This window comes from Gorilla gorilla, chromosome 4, assembly GCF_029281585.2.
Source record: "Gorilla gorilla gorilla isolate KB3781 chromosome 4, NHGRI_mGorGor1-v2.1_pri, whole genome shotgun sequence".
NCBI lineage: Eukaryota > Metazoa > Chordata > Mammalia > Primates > Hominidae > Gorilla > Gorilla gorilla.
In genome coordinates this window covers 117,401,165-117,421,908 of record NC_073228.2, presented here as the reverse complement: position 1 = coordinate 117,421,908, position 20,744 = coordinate 117,401,165, and the positions used below count along the sequence as shown (strand labels likewise).

Here is a 20,744-nt window from a genome sequence, read left to right as displayed (position 1 = left end):
GCTAAAATATACAGTATGTATAAATAATAAATTTGAAATCTTCAAAGAAATTAATTATTTTCTACATGAAAATTACTAAAACTGAAAGTAGAGGAACTAGAAGAACACAAATATATTTAAGGAAGAAATCAGAGATATCCTTAAAGAACATCAACAAAGAAATCCAGAACACCAAGTCTCTCAATTTTGCATGGAATCAAATAATGACCATTCCTGTAATGAGACAAATCTAAACCTAACCCAAAACCTGATTAACACCTAAAACCTACATACTGGAATATGTACAAGCACACACCACACAAACCCTACAGGTCAGCCTCCCCAATGAAGATAAATATAAGTTTTAAATACAATGTTAGAAAAATACCCAGCAATGTAATAAATCACACTTAGTCCAAGGAAGGTTTATTCTCAGAACAAAATAGCAGTTCCATAAGAAAATCTATATACCACATCAATAGGCTAAATAATTTCTGATTATATGAACAAATGCTCAAATGCTATTTAGTAAATTCAACAAATTCTTAACACATACACAAAAAAACAAAACAAAACCTTCTATGCCAGGTGTGGTGACTCATGCCTATAGTCCCAGCTACTCAGGAGGCTAAGGTGGGAGGATCACTTGAGCCTTGGAGTTCAGGGTTACAGTGAGCTATAACTACTGCACCACTGCACTACTTCCAGAATAACAGAGTGAAACCCTGTCTCTTAAAAACAAAAACACCCATCCTGGCTAACACGGTGAAACCCCGTCTCTACTAAAAATACAAAAAAATTAGCCGGGCGTGATGGCGGGCGCCTGTAGTCCCAGCTACTCGGGAGGCTGAGGCAGGAGAATGGCGTGAACCCGGGAGGCGGAGCTTGCAGTGAGCCGAGATTGCGCCACTGCACTCCCGCCTGGGCCACAGAGCGAGACTTCGCCTCAAAAAAAAAAAAAAAACAAAAAAACAAAAAACAAAAACACACACACACGCACAGATACACACACACAAACACTATTCCGTTATTTAAAAGGGACACTTTTATTAAAATTAACATTATAATCAATAGTATAACTTTAGAATTTGAACCTTTAAAATTCAGTAAGACAAAATGGACCTTAATTCAGTTTTCTAATATCCTCAGAAAGAAATAAAAGGAATACATTTTGGTAATAAATGGAAGTATTACTACCTGAAGGTAATATAATTCAATAAATACAAAATCCAAAGGATTAATGAGTTTAATAAAGTAACAAGGTACATAAAATATATAATGTCTGCAATAATGTTTCTAAAGTTCAGCAAGAAAATTACACAAAGAGAATCCATTCACCATGACGACTAAAAACAGCAACAAAAGAATCTTAAGAATCACCTTAGGAAATATCCCCAACCTTTATAAAAGTTACCAAAAATATATATTTTTTAAGATAAATTTAAAATAAGGTATGGCTAATTAAAAGATACTAAATTTCCTGGATGGAAACATTAAATTAATATACAAAAGAGGCCAGGTGCGGTGGCTCACGCCTGTAATCCCAACACTTTGGGAGACCAAGGTGAGCAGATTGTATGAGCACAGAAGTTTGAGACCAGCCTGGGCAACATGGCAAAACCCCATCTCTACAAAAAATATGAACATTAGCCAGGCACGGTGGTGTGTGCCTTTAGTCCCAGCTACTCGAGAGACTGAGGTGGGAGGATCACTTGAGCCTGGGAGACAGAGATTGCAGTAGGCTGTAATTGCACCACTGTACTTCAGCCTGAGGGACAGACCAAGACTCTGTCTCAAACAAACAAACAAACAAACACAAAAGAACTGTTGTTTGCAAAAGGATTACAAGAAGATGACTAATGAACATTCATTATTAAAAAATAGGTAAGATTATCAAACAATAGCTCAATAACAGAAAGGCAGTAAAGAGTTACAGCTAGAGCTTCTACTACCAGATACTAGAATTTATTAATAAATAAAAATACTAAATAAAAAGGTGCAATATAAAGGCAGAAATGTAAAGGAATAGAGTATACAAAAAGGTTAACGATACCAAATTTAATATGCAATCATGTAAGCTTTCTAAAGGAGGATATATAAGAACTGTTTAATAAATTGTACAGATGAAGGGAAAGCACTTGGAAAAACTTAGATCTTTGTTTTAGGCCAGAATCAACTCAACATGGTTATAAAAAATATTAAAAATCAAATTAGAGAAAACAAAAACAATACTTATCACATCAATGGAGGGATGAAATTTTCTCAGCTTTGAAAGTGAATAGTATAGGAAAAGATTATTCAGTTTAAATACACAGCAATCAAAACTCAGAACTCAAAATACATAACACCAAAATGAATAATAGATTGACTTAAACATGATAGAAAAAAGATTAATAATATCTTTAAATTATAATGCTATCATTCAAATTTTTGAGTAAAATATCAGTACCCAAACAAATGGGCAGAAGATGAAAAAAACAACTCAACTAAAGGGAAATATAAAGAAATGCATGGAGAGTTACTTCTTTTTGACAGAAATAAAAAGAGCAAATAAAGGAATCTTTAAATATTTTATCTTTAAAACCAACACCAAATGATGGCATAGTTGCCATGAAATTCACTCTTAATGGTGCTAATATGGTTGAGTATGGAGAAAGAACCATAAATAATATCTATACAAATTTTATCAAGTAATTCCCACTTCAAAGAGTTTTATCACAAAGAAAATATTAAATGAATTAAAGCAAAAGGACACACAGATGAAGATGTCAATGTAGCAATGCCCCATAATCTCATAAGTTATCAATCATACTATTTCTACTCTCTTCATACAAACTTAATGCCCTCAGTCTCTCAAAGCACATTCAATAGAGCTAACCACTCCTTTCTTGAAACAGACTTGCCTCCAACACTTAATCACTCTTCCACTACTCAAATTTATATATTCTCTTTAAGAAATCCATTCTCATGTCTATAAATATCATTTACAAGCTGATGACTTCCAAATTTGTATTGCTAGCCCAGACATCTTCCCTGAGCTCCAAAAATGCATATCCAACTGCTTCCTAAAAAAAAATTTACTTAGAATGTCTTAGCCATCTCAAACTTAACATGTCTAAAAAGAACCCTTAATTTCTCCCCTACACGACTTGCTCCTTCGTTTTCTGAATCTCAAATGAGTGACAAGCTACTATAACCAAAATCTGAGAATTGACTCCTTCCTTTCCCTTACTACCCACATTCAATCTAGCAGTTACTAGTACCTTCAAAATAATTTTATATCTACTTCTCTTCATATCAGCGATCACTATCCTATCTGAGCCATCATCTTGTTAGAAGACCACTGCAAAAGCCTCCTACCTGCCTCCACTCTTCTATTCTTGTAATTACTCCTGTAATTCATCCCCTTAGCCAAAATGACATTTTGGAACACATCACATCATGTCATTCCTTTACTTAAAACCCTTTAATGACTTCCTTTTCTTTTCATTTCTATGGCCTACAAGTCCTTGCTTTCCTTTCAACCTTATCATTGCCCTCTTCCATTGACCAATGCACTCCAGACACACAGCCTTTCTGTCAATTCCTAGATCATTTCCTAGCACAGAATCTTGGGGCTTTCCCTCTTTCTCTACCTGCAGCACATTTCTGCTTTTCATGTGGCTGGCTCTTCTCATATTGTAGGTCTCAGTTTAAGTCTTCTCAGAAAAACTTGTCTAGGCTTTCTTTCAAGTAGGTCACCCCTAACGCGATCCTCCTTGTATTTCCTTAATAGTATCATGCAGATTATTTATTTTTTACTGTCTGTCTACCCTCACTACTGTGCAAATTCCTAAGGACAGACACACACTGTTATACCTTCAATGTCTAGCACAGTACCTGACATATAGTAGGTACTAAATATTTGCTGAATCATTAAATAGCAAATAATTTGAAATCATCAAGATGTCCAACTATGAAGGAACATTTTAAATGTGTTATGCCAGGGGATCAATCAAGATGGCTTATTAGAAACAGATACAGTCTGCGGCACTCACAAAGAAGAATGAAAAGGCACAATGAATTCAGCACCTTCAACTGAAATATCCAGGTTCTCATATTAGGACAGACTAGGCATACAAATCAACCCATGGAGAATGAAGAAAAGTAGGTGAAGGCGATGGCCCACCCAGGAGCAGCACAGAGCAAAAGGAACCCTCACCCCCAGCCAAGGGAAGCAGTGAGTGATCATAAGACCCCTCCCAGGAAACCACATTTCTCCCATGGATCTTTGCAACCTGTGAATCAGGGGATCCCTTTGCCCATGCCACAGATCTGTGTAGAGTGTTGGCAGAGCAGCCACTCAGGCACACACAGAAACGTAGGAGTTTTACATACTCTGGCCCTGGGATCCCTAGCAAGGCAGGAAATCTGTTTGTACATATCCCTAGGAAGGTGGCTGAATCCAGGAAGCCAAGCAGCATCATTCTGTGGGATCCACTTCCATGGCACCTCACCAATTATGACCTACTGGCTTGGGATCCCAGCCAGCCAACAGCAGTGGGTTGGTCTGTCTGAGATGGGGCCGAGTTCCCAGGGGGAGGGGTGGCTGCTATCTTTGTGGTTTGGTTGACTCAGCCACCCCAGCCTGATGGCTATACAGGCGGTCTGGATGAGGAAGAGTTCCCACCAATGCAGCACACCTGCTGTATCAAAATGCAGCCAGACTGCTTCTTTGTACAGGTCCCTGATCTCATTCCTCCTGACTGGGTGAGACCTCAGAACAGGGGCTTCCAGTCACCTCCTACAGATGCATGTGGGCCAGCAACAGGTCAATAACCCCCAGGACAGAACTTCCAGAGGAAGGAGCTGGCTTCCATCTTTGCTGTTTTGCAGACTTCACTGGTGATACCTCCAGGTACAGGAAAAACTGAGGCAACTGAGGTCTGGTGGGGAGCCCCAGCAAACCGCAGCAGCCCTATGGAAGACTGGCCTGACTCTAAAAGAAAAACAAACAGAAAACAACAACAACATCAACAGAAAAGACTCCACAAAAACCTCATTCAAAGGTCAGCATCCTCAAAGATCAAAGGTAGATAAGCCCGCAAAGGTGAGAAATAATGCAAAGATGCTGAAAACTCAAAAAGCCAGAGTGCCTCTTCTCCTCCAAATGATTGTGATACCTCTCTAGCAAGGGCACAGAACTGGGCTGAGGCTGAGATGGCTAAAATGACAGAAGTAGGCTTCAGAAGGTGGGTAATAACAAACTTCGCTGAGCTAAAGAAGCATATTGTAACCCAATGCAAAGAAGCTAAGAATCATGATAAAACAATACAGGAGCTAATAGCCAGTTTAGAGAAGAACATAACTGACCTGACGGAGCTGAAAAACACAACAGGAGAACTTCACAATGCAATCACAAGTATCAACAGAAGCACAGACCAAGCAGAGAATAGAATCTTAGAGCTTGAAGACCATCTTTCTGACATAAAACAGACAGACAAGAATAGAGAAAAAAGAATGAAAAAAGAAATGAACAAAACCTCCAAGAAATATGGGATTATATAAAGAGACTGAACCTATAACTGACTGGGGTAGCTGAAAGATAAAAGAGAATAGAACCAAGCTGGAAAACATACTTCAGGATATCATCCAGGAGAACTTCCCTAACCTAGCAAGACAGGCCAACATTCAAATTCAGGAAATCCAGAGAACCCTAGTATAATACTCCATGAGAAGATCAACCCCAAGACAAAAAAATCATCAGATTCTCTAAGGTCTAAAGGAAAGAAAAAATGTTAAGGGCAGCCAGAGAGAAAGGCCAGGTTACATACAAAGGGAAGCCCATCAGACTAACAGTAGACCTCTAAGAGGAAACCCTACAAGCCAGAAGAAATTGGGGGCCAATATGCAACACTCTTAAAGAAAAGAATTTCCAACCCAGAATTTCATATCCAGCCAAACTAAGCTTCATAAGTGAAGGAGAAAAAAGATCCTTTTCAGACAAGCAAATGCTGAGAGAATATGTCACCACCAGGCCTGCCTTGCAAGAGCTCCTGAAGGAAGCACTAAATATGAAAGGGAAAATCCATTACCAGCCACTACAAAAACACATGGAAGTACACAAACCAGTAACACTATGAAGCAACCACATAAACAAGTCTGCAAAATAACCAGCTAGCATCATGACAGAATCAAATTCACACATAACAATACATAATCATAAAAGTAACATTAAAGGTAAATGGGGTAAATGCCCCAAATGAAAGGCACAGAATGGCAAACTGGATAAACAGCCAAGACCCATGAGTATGCTGTCTTCAAAAGACCCATCTCACATGCAAAGCCACACAGAGGCTCAAAAGAAAGGGATGGAGGAAAATTTACCAAGCAAATGGAAAACAGAAAAAGGCAGTGGTTGCAATCCTAGTTTCTGATAAAACAGACTTTAAACTAATAAAGATCAAAGAAGGGCATCACACAGTGGTAAAGGGCTCAATTCAACAAAAAGAACTCATGATCCTAAATATATATGCAACCTAATACAGGAGCACCCAGATTCACTAAACAAGTTCTTAGAGACCTACAAAGAGATTTAGACTCCCATACAATAATAGTGGGAGACTTTAACACCCCACAGACAACATTAGACAGATCATCAAGACAGAAAATTAACAAAGATATTCAGGACCTGAACTCAGCTCTGGATCAAGTGGACCTGATAGATATCTACAGAACTCTCTACCCAAAAACAAGAGAATATACATTCTTCTCATCACCACATGGCATTTATTCTAAAATTGATCACATAACTGGAAGTAAAACACTCCTCAGTAAATGTAAAAAAAGTAAAATCATAACAGTCTATCAGACCACAGCACAATCAAATTAGAACTCAAGACTAAGACATTCACTCAAAACCACACAACTACATGGAAACTGAACAACCTGCTCCTGAATGACTCTTGGGTAAATAACGAAATTAAGGCAGAAATCAAGAAGTTCTTTGAAAGTAATGAGAACAAAGAGACAATGTACCACAATCTCTGGGACACAGCTAAAGTAGTGTTAAGACGGAAATTCATAGCACTAAATGAACACATCAGAAAGCTAGAAAGATTTCAAGTTAACCACCTAACATCTCAATTTAAAAAATTAGAGAACCAAGAGCAAACAAACCCAAGCTAGCAGAAGACATGAAATAACTAATATCAGAGCAGAACTGAAGGCGATAGAGACAAGAAAAACCCTCCAAAAAAATCAGCAAATCAAAAAGCTGGTTCTTTTTAAAAATCAATAAAACAGACTGCTAGCTAGATTAATAAAGAAGAAAAGAGAGAAGAATCAAATAGACACAATAAAAATGATACAAGGGATCTCACCACTGACCCCATGGGAATACAAACTACCATCAAAGGATACTATAAACACCTCTATGCAAATAAACTAGAAAATCTAGAAGAAAGAGGTAAATTCCTGGACACATACATACTCCTGAGACTGAACCAGAAAGAAGCTGAATCCCTGACTAGACCAATAACAAGTTCGGAAATTGAGGCAGTAATAAAGAGCCTGCCAACCAAAAAAGCCCAACCAGATGGATTTACAGCTGAATTCTACCAGAAGTACAAAGAAGAGATGATACTCTTTCGAAACTATTCCAAACAACTGAAAAGGAGGGACTCCTCCATAACTCATACTGTAAGACCAGCATCATACTGATACCAAAGCCTGACAGAGATACAACAAAAAAGAAAACTTCAGGCCAATATCCCTGATGAATATCAATGCAAAAATTCTCAATAAAATATGGGCAAACCAAATACAGCAGCACATCTAAATGCTTGTCCACCACAATCAAGTTGGCTTCATCCCTGGGATGCAAGGCTGGTTCAACATATGCAAATCAATAAACATAATTCATCACATAAACAGATCTAAAGACAAAAAACCAAATAATTAGCTCAATAGATGCAGAAAAGGCCTTCAATAAAATTCAACATGTCTTCGTGTTAAAAACTCAATAAACTAGGTAGTGAAGGAACATATCTCAAAATAATAAGAGCTATTTATGACAAACCCACAGCCAGTATCATACTGAATGGGCAAAAGCAGGAAGCATTCTCCTTGAAAACTGTCACAGGACAAGGATGTCCTCTCTCATCACTCTTATTCAACATAGGATTGGAAGTTCAGGCCAAGGAAATCAGGCCAGAGAAAAAAATGAAGAGTATTCACATCAGGTGGGTGCAGTGGCTCATGCCTATAATCCCAGCACATTGGGAGGCCGAGGCGGTGGATCGCTTGAAGTCAGGAGTTTGAGACCTGCCTGGCCAACATGGTGAAATGCCAAATCTACTAAAAATACAAAAAAAATTAGTGGAGTATGGTGGCAGACGTCTGTAATCCCAGCTACTCCGGAGGCTGAGGCAGCAGAATTGCTTGAACCCAGAAGGCGGAGGTTGCAGTGAACTGAGATCACACCACTGCACTCCAACCTGGGCAGCACAGTGAGACTCCATCTCAAAATAAAGAAATAAAGAGTATTCAAATAGGAAAAGAGGAAATCAAATTATCTTTGTTTGTAGTTGATATGATCTACATCTAGAAAACCCATTATCTCAGTCCAAAAGCTTCTTAAGCTGATAAGCAACTTCAGCAAAGTCTCAGGATATAAAATCAATGTGCAAAAACTGCTAGCATTCCTATATACCAACAACAGGCAAGCAGAGAGCCAAATCATGAATGAATTCACATTCACAATTGCTACAAAAAGAATAAAATACATAGGAAAAGGCTAAGCATGATAGCTCACGCCTGTAATTGCAGCACTTTGGGAGGCCAAGGCAGGCAGATGGATCACCTTGAGGTCTGGAGTTCAAGATCACCCTGCCCAACATGGTGAGACCCTGTCTCTAGTAAAAATACAAAAATTAGCCAGGAATTGTGGTGCGTGCCTGTAATCCCAGCTACTCAGGAGTCTCAGGCAGGAGAATTGCTTGAACCCAGGAGGCGGAGGTTACAGTGAGCTGAGATTGTGCCACTGCACTCCAGCCTGGGTGACAGAGCAAGACTCCACCCCAAAAAAATGAAATAAAATAAAATAAAGTAAAATAAAATACCTAGGAATACAGCTAATAAGGGAAGTGAAGGACCTCTTCAAGGAGAACTACATATCACTGCTCAAAGAAATCAGAGAGGACATAAACAAATGGAAAAACACTCCATGCTCATGGATAGGAACAATCAATATCATGAAAATGGCCATACTGCCCAGAGAAATTTACAGATTCAATGCTATTCCCATTATACTGACAGTCTTCACAGACTTAGAAGAAACGATTTCAAAATTCTTATGGAACCAAAAGAGACCATATAGCCAAGACAATCCTAAGCAAAAAGAACAAAGCTGAGGCATCACGCTACCTGACTTCAAGCTATAGTACAGGGCTACAGTAGCCAAGACAGCATGGTACTGGTATAAGAACAAACACATAGAACGATGGAACAGAATAGAGAACTCAGAAATAAGACCACACACTTACAACCATCTGATTTTTGACAAACCTGACAAAAACAAGCAATGAGGAAAGGACTCCTTATTTAACAAATGGTGCTGAAAGAACTGGTTAGCTATATGCAGAAAACTGAAACTGGGCCCCTTCCTAACACCTTTGACAAAAATTAACTCAAGATGGATTAAAGACTTAAATGTAAAACTCTAAACCATAAAAACCCTCAAAGAAAATCTAGGCAATACCATTCAGGACATAGGCACAGGCAAAGATTTCATGATAAAAACGCCAAAAGCAATTGCAGCAAAAGCAAAAATTGACAAATGGGATCTAATTAAACTAAAGTTTCTGCACAGCAAAAGAAACAACTATCATCAGAGGAAACAGACAACCTACAGAATGGGAGAAAATTTTTGCAATCTATCCATCTGACAAAGGTCTAATATCCAGAGTCTACAAGGAACTTAAGCAAATTTACAAGAAAAAACAACCCATTAAAAAGTGGGCAAAGGACATGAACAGACACTTCTCAAAAGATGTACATGTGGCCAACAAACATATGAAAAAAAGCTCAATGTCACTGATCATTACCAGAATGCAATTCAAAACCACAATGAGATCAGAATGGCTATTATTAAAAAGTCAAAAAACAACATGCTGGTGAGGTTGTAGAGAAAAAGGAACACTTTTACACTACTGTGTAATTAAATTACACTAGTGTAAATTAATTCAACCACCATGGGAGACAGCATGGTGATTCTTCAAAGGCCTGGAGGCAGAAATACCATTTCTGGGTAAATACCCAAAGGAATATAAATCATTCTATTATAAAGATAAGTACATTTGTATGTTCAGTGCAGCATTATTCACAATAGTAAAGACATGGAATCAACCCAAATGCCCATCAATGGTAGGCTAGATAAAGAAAATATGGTACATATACACCATGGGATACTATGCAGCCATAAAAAGTAATTGGATCATGTCCTTTGCAGGGACATGGCTGAAGTTGGAAGCCATTATCCTCAGCAAACTAATGCAGGAATGGAAAACCAAACACCGCACGTTCTCACTTATAAGTGGGAGCTGAATGATGAGAACACATGGACACAGACAGGGAAACAACACACACTGGGGCCTACTGGGGGTGTGTGGTAGACGGGAGGGAGAACATCAGGAAGAATAGCTAATGGACACTGGGCTTGATAGATACATGATGTCATGATCTGTGCAGCAAACCACCATGGCACACCTTTACCTATGCAACAAAACTGCACATCTTGCACATGTACCCCTGAACTTAAAATAAAAGTTGAAGGAAAAAAATGCATTATGCCACTTGAATGTGATATACTATTTTGCAGTCATTAATATAAAATACTAAAAATATTTTTGATATCTCTGTAATGAAAATAACAAAATATAAAATAACAGTTCGGGTGAAATAATTTAAAATATGTAAACATGTAGAAAAAATATAACATTAAAAAGTGTTAGCATGAGAAAAATGAGATTATGGGTGGCTATTATTTCTTTTACAATTACCTTTATTTACGTTAAACTATCATTTAAATTCAAGTGGAAAAGAAAAATTTCTTCCCAACAGCAAGATTAATAAAAAATGCACAAATCAACATCAAGTTACCTTATAAATAAATTTCAAAAACAGTAGTATACCTTAGTATTTCCTAATTAGTCTTAGTACATCAAAATAGAGCTGCTACTATATAAATCTTTATAATTTCATTATTTGGTTTAGTAAAATAATTTCATTATTTGGTAAAAAAAAAAATTCATTTCAAATAGATTTTTATTTCCTTAATACATTTACCTCTAAAGGATGAAGGTTCCTGAAGAGCATTACTTGCCAATCTAGCTGGTCCACAGAATACCAATATAGTGACAGGCGTCACTGCTGAACAACATCTAATATTAGCTATTCTATGGGCTCTGGTCATTTCATCATAAATAAGCCAATCTGTGGGCAGTGCCTTAATTGCTGCAGCTTGACCATTGGCTGGAGGAATCTATTAAGAAAATAAATTTTAAAAATTGTTAATTGTGTTTATCACCTAGTTTATTGGAAATACTTTTAAAATGTAGAAAGTCTCTCAATGAAATAGATGATGTATATTAGTACGTAAGCAAAAATTAAAACAAGTCATTGCTCATGTAGTTCATACAAAAGTACTCATTACTTAACATGTTACCTTTTCCAACTCTAAAATTTATGTTTTGTTCCAATATTTAATGTTATATATATAAAACTAATTAATTTCTTAAAGCAGGCAGGTATTTGGAGCATTTTTCATTGATAGTGAACTACCTAAATTAGTTTCACCTCAAAACCCAACAGCATTCAAAATCTTTTACCTTTTTATATTGAGGCTGACTGAGAACTGAAGCAGGATGAAATCGTACTTTTTTCTCCTTTGGCCCTGTCAACACTAGATTCTCTCTGTCCACGTGGACTAAATTAGGATACATGCCTGCCACCAATGCAGCTTTAACGACAGCCCAATTCTCAGAGTTTGTGTTAACATCTCGAATGTCACCACCACCTCGTGCTCTAACAAAACCTAGAGGGGAAAAAAACCACACCAATTTTTCTATTGTGCAAAAGATACTTTTGTGTATTTTTTCCAAAAACTTGTACAACTCATGTAAATTTTGTGATATTCAAATTTCACGATAATTAATAGAATCTCCTCTGGAAAGTTGTTTAAAATATGAACCACCCCTCCCCACCCCAAAACAGATACAGAACCAACATTCTAGGGAAGTGTAGATCTGCTCAGGTTGGATTAAGTATAAGAATCACTGGGGGTTAAATTTTTTTAGATCCACATTCTTGCAATAAAGTTCTTCATAATCTGCTGCCAGAAACAAACTAAATTCATAGCTGGAAACCCAAACCATTCTTCTGACTGTTATTAGCAACATTTTGGTTATGATAGATACTAATTCTGTAGATGAAGTCAAGTAAATATATGGTAATTTTTGCTTGAGTTTCAAAAGTCCTTCATATTTCCTCATGTTCAAGTCAACTCTCAAATCCCCTGGTTCATTCCTTATATTACTCTGGCACTTCAGCTAACCCATGAATCCAGGCTCTGGTACTATTCTTCTGACTACCACATCAATTTTTTTTTGCTACTCGAAAAGGCAATTCTAAAAGGTCATAGCAATACTAGCATCCTCTTCAAAAAAAAAAAAAAAAAAAAACAGTGACTTCAAGTACTACTAGCTGTTTTTGTGTTCCAAAACTATGAAGAGCAGCATTCATATCAATTTTTTAAAATTTCTATTTCACAGAACTAAATAAGTATTCATTAATGGTGATAAAAGAAAATAACTATAAGATCTAAATTGATCTCTGCCAACAAATACAAATTGTTCATTGCCAACAGTATCAAAAGCATATAGATTCTGTCCCTAGATTTCTCAAATACACCTCCTGCAATAGCATTTTTTCATCAGCAAGCAAAAGTTGAAGACATATCGAAGTCTACAAATCATGCATGAATATAAGATACACAACATGATAATGTCATAAAAATAATAGATGGCATCAGTTAACATAAGAAATACTATGAAATATGGGCAGGGTACTCTCAGTAACTTAAATAGGCTCTTTGAGGGAAAAACTTTACCTGATGCTCTAAGTTGACCAAGCAACTGTGTTCTCATGCCTATGATTATTTCCATAGTAGCCTGTGAAAGAAAATTCTTTTCACAAAAGGCTCGCTCCCACCCATCACTTCGTGCTTTTTGCCAGGCCTATAAAAAGAGAATAATTGCATAACAAGACACATTTACTAATCGCTTCTTAGTGAGGCAACAAGTAACTACAAATCACTACACGAATTCCTCGAGGTCAATTTGCCTTATTCTAATTATTCTATAAAATCTAAGACTTTATGATCAAATAATATTTATCATTAATTTATACTCAAATGCTAAAAAAGCCATTGAGTTTATAAAATCTCAATGAGAACTAAGTGTCAAGTAGCCTAAATGACTAACAATGTAAAAATATTTGCCTTCTCAGATGCATCTGCTAATTTTACTCTCTACAAAAGTGTAGGTTTTCAACTAAGACTTCTTAACACTTATATCTAAGAATCGTGCCACTCTTGTCCTCCAAAAAATAATCTCTATGTCAACCCTGGACTCTACCTAAGAATGGAAAGTAGGATTTCTATAAATCATCTATATGCAGTATAAAAAGCTCTCTTCTGTGAATAGGTTCTCTTGCTTTGGTAAAAGACTGAAGCAATAATTTATCCTCTCTGCTTTTGAAGGAGCTGGGGGAAAAGCAAAGAACAGATAGAAATTCTACTCTAAATCTCCCTCTACTTCTCACTCAACTATCTACTATAATATATGGTATTTAATATACCCAATTAATAACAATGAGTTATCCATTGATCAATACTCACAAAAGAGCTTGTAATTATTTTTGAAAATTATATGTGGTGAAAAAATCTTCTATGTCTGAAAAAGAGTACTTTCTGCATAAACAAAGTTAGATTTTTAAAAAATATGGCTGGGCATGGTGGCTCACACATGGTAATCCCAGCACTTTGGGAGGCCAAGGCAGGCAGATCACTTGAGGTCAGAAGTTCGAGACCAGCCTGGCCCACATGGTGAAACCCTGTCTCTACTAAAAACACAAAAATTAGCTGGGCATGGTGGTGGGTGCCTGTAACCCCAGCTACTTGGGAGGCTGAGTCAGGAGAACTGCTTGAACCTGGGAGGCTGAGGTTGCAGTGAGCCGAGACTGTGCCACTGCACTCCAGCCTGGGTGACAGAGCAAGACTCTGTCTCAAAAAAAAAAAAAAAAAAAATGTATAGACACAGTCTACATTCAAGAAGATGTGAGGATAAATACAATGCCTATGTTTTCAAGAAATAACTATTCTTCCCCACATATCTGAAATTCTAAATTACATTTAATTTGTCTTCCCCAGGATCCTATTTTCCCCATCTTTTCTTTTCCATTTGCCTCTTTCCTCAACTTCCCATTACCATTATCTTAAAAGGTTTTTAAGTGATTTTTGTATTTTGCTGTACAAAATTAAGTTCTCAGCATAGTGTCTTGAGCAAACAAGAAAAAAGCTGAACTCTAAGAAAAATCGATATTAAATCAATATAATTTTCTTATAAGCTTTATTCTATGTACTTTAAATAGTATACAGTATTTCTTAACTGAAATTTTAGAACATTCCTTGCCCAAGACATGGTTTAAAGAAACCTGGTAATAGAAGCATAAACACAAATAAATATATATACAAATACACACATATATTCCTATAAGGAGAAAATGGGAAAAAAGAGCAAAACTGTTTTAATTTTACATAATAACAGCAAGAAGATATTTTTCAGGACTATTAATGTGACTTCATAATGAAACAAAATTAATGCAATTTTAAAATTCATAAATCATTTTTAAAATTCCTACATTTGCCCCAGAAATGTGTTTAATCAGCAACGTTTTCAGAAATAAAATGACAGTAATAGTACCTGGAATGCTCTGAGAAGTGCCATATGGTCACTGAAAGCTCCTGCAGTAAAACGTTTCCTACAAAGCATAGCTGCACGTTTTTGAGAGGCCTGAGTAGGTAGTACAAAAGGATCTCGATAAGCTAGCGTGCAAGCAATTGTAAGGATGGGGTCCAGACACTTTAAAACAACAGCACACAAGACCATTTTACCAAGATGTGGTTCTACTGGCAAGTCAGCCAAATGATACCCAAGTTCAGTCAGATCTTCCCATGTATCCATTGCATCTATTGTCTAAGTAAAAGGAGACAGAACAGACTTTGACGTGAGCAAACTGTTTAATCAAAACACATAATTAAAAACCCCTAAATAAGAAATAAGAATATAGATTTTCTTTTTGCTACTACATCTCATAAAAATATATTTTGTTTCTATTATACTATATAAAAGAACTATATCTACTGTTTCATACATGATGATATTATTTAAAGTACATGATCATTTAAGATAATTGTTTAAAAGTACAAAATTAGTTTATCTGGACACATGTAGGAGGACAAAAAGAAAAAATAATTATACAAAATTAGTTAAGATATATTTTCTTTTAGTTTAAAATTTCAAGTAAAAATGTCATGTAAAATAAAACTATGAAGACACCCACCTTAAGCATTTGTACAGCATTTCTTACAATTAAAGCTGGTGGAGGTTCAGGAGCTTTCATAAGAAAATCAGCAATGGGACAATTAACTGGGGCTAACAGCTTGGTATGTAAGCAAAGTTCCTATAAACCAAAACAGTAAATAATTGTTTAAAATTAAAAAGAATACTAACCTACACATTTAAAGAAATCATGGGAACTACAGTTTCCAAACACAGACTAGTAGAGTCTCTGATTAGAATGAACAGTAGAAGGAACAATGTCTTTCTGTAAAAGATGAGCTCATACTTTGCCCTAGATGCCAGAACCTTAATAAATACCCTCTTCAATCAACTTATACCAAGATTGCCATTGCTCCCATTGGCAACATCTACTCACACTGTTCGTATACATAACATTCATAGTCACTGTCCAAAAAAAAAAAATCTTTTTCCCCCTTTATACTTACTACATTCTAGAATATTTTATCTACTCAGCAAATATTTAAGTGCTTTCTAAGTGCAAGGCCCTGTGCAAATTGGAGAAAAAGAAGGGGACAGAAGGAAGTGTCCATTCTCATTGAGTTTACACTGTAATATGAATAAGCAGACTTTAAATAATTAATTACATAATTAACTACTTAATTACGATTATCGTCAGTGCTATGAAGGCTATAGGGAGCTAAAGAAGTAAATATGATTTAAGCAAGTTCAGAAAAGGGTGGGAGACTGAGACCATGGGAAGTTACAGATAGTTTTCCTGAAGAAAGACACTTAAACTAAGATGTAAAGATTGAGTAGGAGTAACTATAAAAGGAATAAGGGGAAAGAATCTAAGGAGAGAGGAGATACCTGTGAAAGCTGTAAAGCAGAAGGAAAAAAGACGTGCTTGAGAAACTAAAACCAATGGTGTAAGAGAGGATAAGTAACAAGAAATCACCTGTTCCTTCCTGCCTGTGACTGGAGACACAGGCAGGAACAGGCAATTTACGCTCATTAAGGATTCTGAATTTTCTCCCAGGAGGAACAGAAAATCACACATAAGCACCGGGAAGTGGGAAATCATCTTAGGTATATGGATGTTTAACACATTATCCTGTCTCTCTTTAAGGGTTGGGAAGCCAGCATTAGCCAAACACACTAAAGAATCAAATAAATGCATTCTGCTAATCTTCCCTAGAAGCTATAGGGTCTGGCTGTTCCATGAAGTTAGAAAACTTAAAAGACACACACACACACACACACACACACACACACACACACCACATTCTGCTAATCTTCCCTAGAAGCTATAAGGTCTGGCTGTTCCATGAAGTTAGAAAACTTAAAACACACACACACACACACACACACACACACACACACACACCCACAAACACCCACAATTAATAGAGGTCAGAAAATCTCAGTGAACTCAGTTCTAAAACTACTAGATAATCTCAGCATCTTATAGTGAGATTTGGGTATTATCTTTTGGACCTTAAATAATTTGTTTGCTAATCCCTCTGAGAACTTAAAAGGTGAACACTATATAGTTGAAACTCATAAAATGCTGCATTTAAAAAAATATGGCCAGGTGCAGTGGCTCACACCTGTAATCCCAGCACTTTGGGAGGCTGAGGCGGGTGAATCATGAGGTCAAGAGTTTGAGACCAGCCTGGTCACGATGGTGAAACCCTGTCTCTACTAAAAATACAAAAATTAGCTGGGCACGGTGGTGGACGCCTGTAATCCCAGCTACTCGGGAGGCTGAGGCCAGAGAATCGCTTGAACCCAGGAGGTGGAGGTTGCAGTGAGCCGAGATCGCGCCACTGCACTCTAGCCTGGGCAACAAAGCAAGACTCTGACTCAAAAAAAAAAAATATATATATAGATAGATAGATAGATAGATAATATATATATATCCTTTAAAACTGTACCATAATTTAAATATTCAAGTGATTCTTTAAAATTTTGATGGTTTATGAATTAAATTTTCTTATATAGAAAAAATATTTGTTATAGACATAGCCACCCTCCATAATATATATTGAATAATTTTGTTTTACAAATTGATTTTTTAAAGGCCTAATCCATAGAAGTTGAAATGGCCCCTCACTTCCCTCACCCACAAAAATGCCTTTTATATTTAAATAAATGTTTACCTGTAATGGCATTCTCAAAAGTTCCGGAGTCTGAAATTCCAACATATTCTGGAATCGGAGTCTACTGAACAGACGAAAACAAATTCCAGGTCTACATCGCCCTGCCCTTAAAAATAAAGTACAAGATTAGGACTCAAACAACGAATAAAGGCTACAATAAACTGTAAACGCAATGTGATTTAGGAAAGAGAAAAATGATCCAGGATCAGGACACCTGAGTTTAAATCCTATTCTGTTTCTTATCCTCTTATCGATCATTTTGGAAAGCACTTCACTAGTCTGGGTCTCAATTATTTCAGACAGTGAGATTCATGAAGGACACCTACCTGATACATCTTGTAGGGTTACGGTAAAAATCAAAAGAAATACCATACATAAAAAAGTGAGCAAAAAACAAAGCATGAATGAATATTGGTAATTTAAATTCAATCAATTTTACTGAGCTTATATCAAGCACTGTGTTCAGGCCCAGTGATTAGAGTCATACAAATCATGCATTACACAGCTCCAAGGGAATGCCATTTATCCTGTCATCATAAAGACTTGCATAATTTTCTATGAAGCAGCAGAAAAATATCCGGAAGAAAAGCGGTCTCCTAAATTCACCCAAAGTCACTATATCAGCTAATGGCAGCACTAGCTATGCTTTGGGATAGAGATATAGAAATATTCTTGTCTTCATGGAGCTCACAACCCGGATAGGCAATTATCACTATAACACATTATAAGAACTATAAAATCTGACATTATTGATCAACTCTTTCCTTCATCAAATACAAGAGGACTTCAAAAAGTTTGTGGAAAAATGGAATTAAAAGAGAAAAAAATAAAATTTCTCAACCATTAAGTTCAACACACTTTTGTAAGTGATGACACCAGCCATTTAGTCCTCCCTAAAGAACTGAGGGTCCAGGGAATGTCATTATGTCAATGCAGTTTTACATTATTACCCTAAGAAAAATGGGAGTCCTTTATAGGTATTTTAAGATTAGAAAATAAAAGAATTCGGAAGGAGCCAAGCCAGGACTATAAGATGGATGCCTAATGATTTCCCACAAAAACTCTCATAAAATTGCCCTTGTTTGATGAGAGGAATGAGCAGGAGCATTGCTGTGTTGGAGAATGACTTTCTAGTGAAGCTTTCCTATGGGTTTTTCTGCTAAAGCTTTAGCTAACTCTTCTCAAAACACTGTCATAATAAGCAGAAGTTACTGTTCTTTGGCCCTCCAGAAACTCAATAAGCAAAATGCCTTGCGCATCCCAAAAAACTGTTGCCATGACCTCCAGTCTGCTTTTGCTTTGACTGGACCACTTCTACCTCTTGGTAGTCACTGTTTTGGTTGTTCTTTGTGTTCAGGATCATACTGGTAAAGCCATGGTTCATCTTCTGTTACAATTCTTCCAAGAAATGCTTCAGGACCTTGATTCCAATTGTTTAAAATTTCCATTGAAAGCTCTGCTCTTGTCTGCAGTTGATCTAGAAGCAATGGTTTTGGCACCCATCAAGTGGAAAGTCTGCTCAGTTTTTAATTTTTCAGTCAGAATTGGGTAACCTGAACCAACTGTGATATCTATAGTGTTGGCTATTTTTGTGCTGTTAATTGTTGGTCCTCTTCAACTAGGGCACAAATGAGATTTCTTTTTCCTCACAAATTGACATGGACAGTCTGGTGCTATGGGCTTTATCTTTAACATCATCTTGTCCCTTCTTAAAATGAGTTATCCATTTGTAAACTGCTGATTTCTTCAGGGCACTGTCACCATAAATGTGATATTTGCTCTTACTTCAATTTTAGAAGAATTCATGTTGCTCTGATAGGGGCTTTTTTCAAACTGATGTCTTATCTTTCTTAGTGCCTCAAATGAGATCCTGTTCAGATATGTTATAACAAGTTAATATGAGTTTATTTTGGTGCAGAAAATTTTTGAACTCCATGCATAATTTTTTCATAAGATGCATTTTCCATAAAGTTTTTGAAGACCCCTTATACTCCCCTACACTATACCCTTCAGCCTCTGACTTATCTCCAGGCTCCTCTAAGAGATTTCTATATTTGCCTAGTCCTTAAATGTTTATGGTCCTCTGAGATTGAACCCTTAGCCATCTGCTCTTCTTACACTACCCTCTCCCCTGAAGTAACTTTAATTATATTCATAACCTCAATTTCCATCTGTATTATATCTTCTTACCCTAATTCTAGGCCTATACTTGAGAAACTTCTTAGACAGCTCTACTTAGATTTTCTTTTTTTTTTTTTTGAGACGGAGTCTTGCTCTGTCACCCAGGCTGGAGTGCAATGGCGTGGTCTCGGCTCAATGCAGCCTCTGCCTCCAAGGTTCAAGCGATTCTCCTGCTTCAGCCTCCTGAGTAGCTGGGATTATAGGTGCCCACCCCCATGCCTGGCTAATTTTTGTATTTTTATTAGAGACAGGGTTTCACCATGTTGGCCAGGCTGGTCTTGAACTCCTGATCTTGTGATGTGCCCGCCTCAGCCTCCCAATCCACTTAGATTTTCTACAGGCAACTCAAACTCAAAATAACCAAAAATTAATTATTCTCTCCAGTGAAAACACTCTTCCAATTTTCCCTATCTGACTATGGCACTACTGTCCGATTTTTTAAGACAGAAACCTGGATGACATCCTTAACTCCACTCTCTTCCTTACCCCTCACCCCCTACATACACAATCAATCACCAACATTACTTTCTTTAGTATCTCTTGAATTAATTATCTATTTATTTTCATTTCCACCACCACTAAAACAATCCAGACTACTTTCATCTCTCCCTTATTATAGGAAAGTACTAATGAAGAAGCCTCCTACTGGGTCCTCCTACCATCATTTTTGTCCCTGCCAATCCATTCTTCAGAGAGCTGAAAGAATACTATACTCATGCCATCCCACTGTTTATTTTTTTAAAAAAGAGAGAAAACTCAAAATGGTCCTTAAGAACTTGTCCCCAACTTTCAGCTCATTTTTCAC

At 36.8% G+C, this 20,744-nt stretch overlaps 1 protein-coding gene across 4 annotated transcripts in view; it reads right to left on the bottom strand.

Moving 5' to 3' along the window:
• YTHDC2 (YTH N6-methyladenosine RNA binding protein C2) overlaps positions 1-20,744 on the bottom strand; it is an 80,863-nt gene that overhangs the window by 15,664 nt on the left and 44,455 nt on the right. For all 4 annotated transcript variants that reach the window (XR_008679982.2, XM_019028385.4, XM_031011437.3 and 1 more), the window contains 6 exons: positions 17,759-17,864; positions 15,640-15,759; positions 15,000-15,272; positions 13,127-13,253; positions 11,847-12,052; positions 11,305-11,500 (listed from right to left, as the gene is read on the bottom strand). Coding sequence is in view for 3 of the 4 variants with exons in the window: in XM_019028385.4 (XP_018883930.1) it covers positions 11,305-11,500; positions 11,847-12,052; positions 13,127-13,253; positions 15,000-15,272; positions 15,640-15,759; positions 17,759-17,864 (1,028 nt within the window). In the remaining variant the exon portion in view is untranslated. The remainder of the gene's footprint in view (positions 1-11,304; positions 11,501-11,846; positions 12,053-13,126; positions 13,254-14,999; positions 15,273-15,639; positions 15,760-17,758; positions 17,865-20,744) is intronic.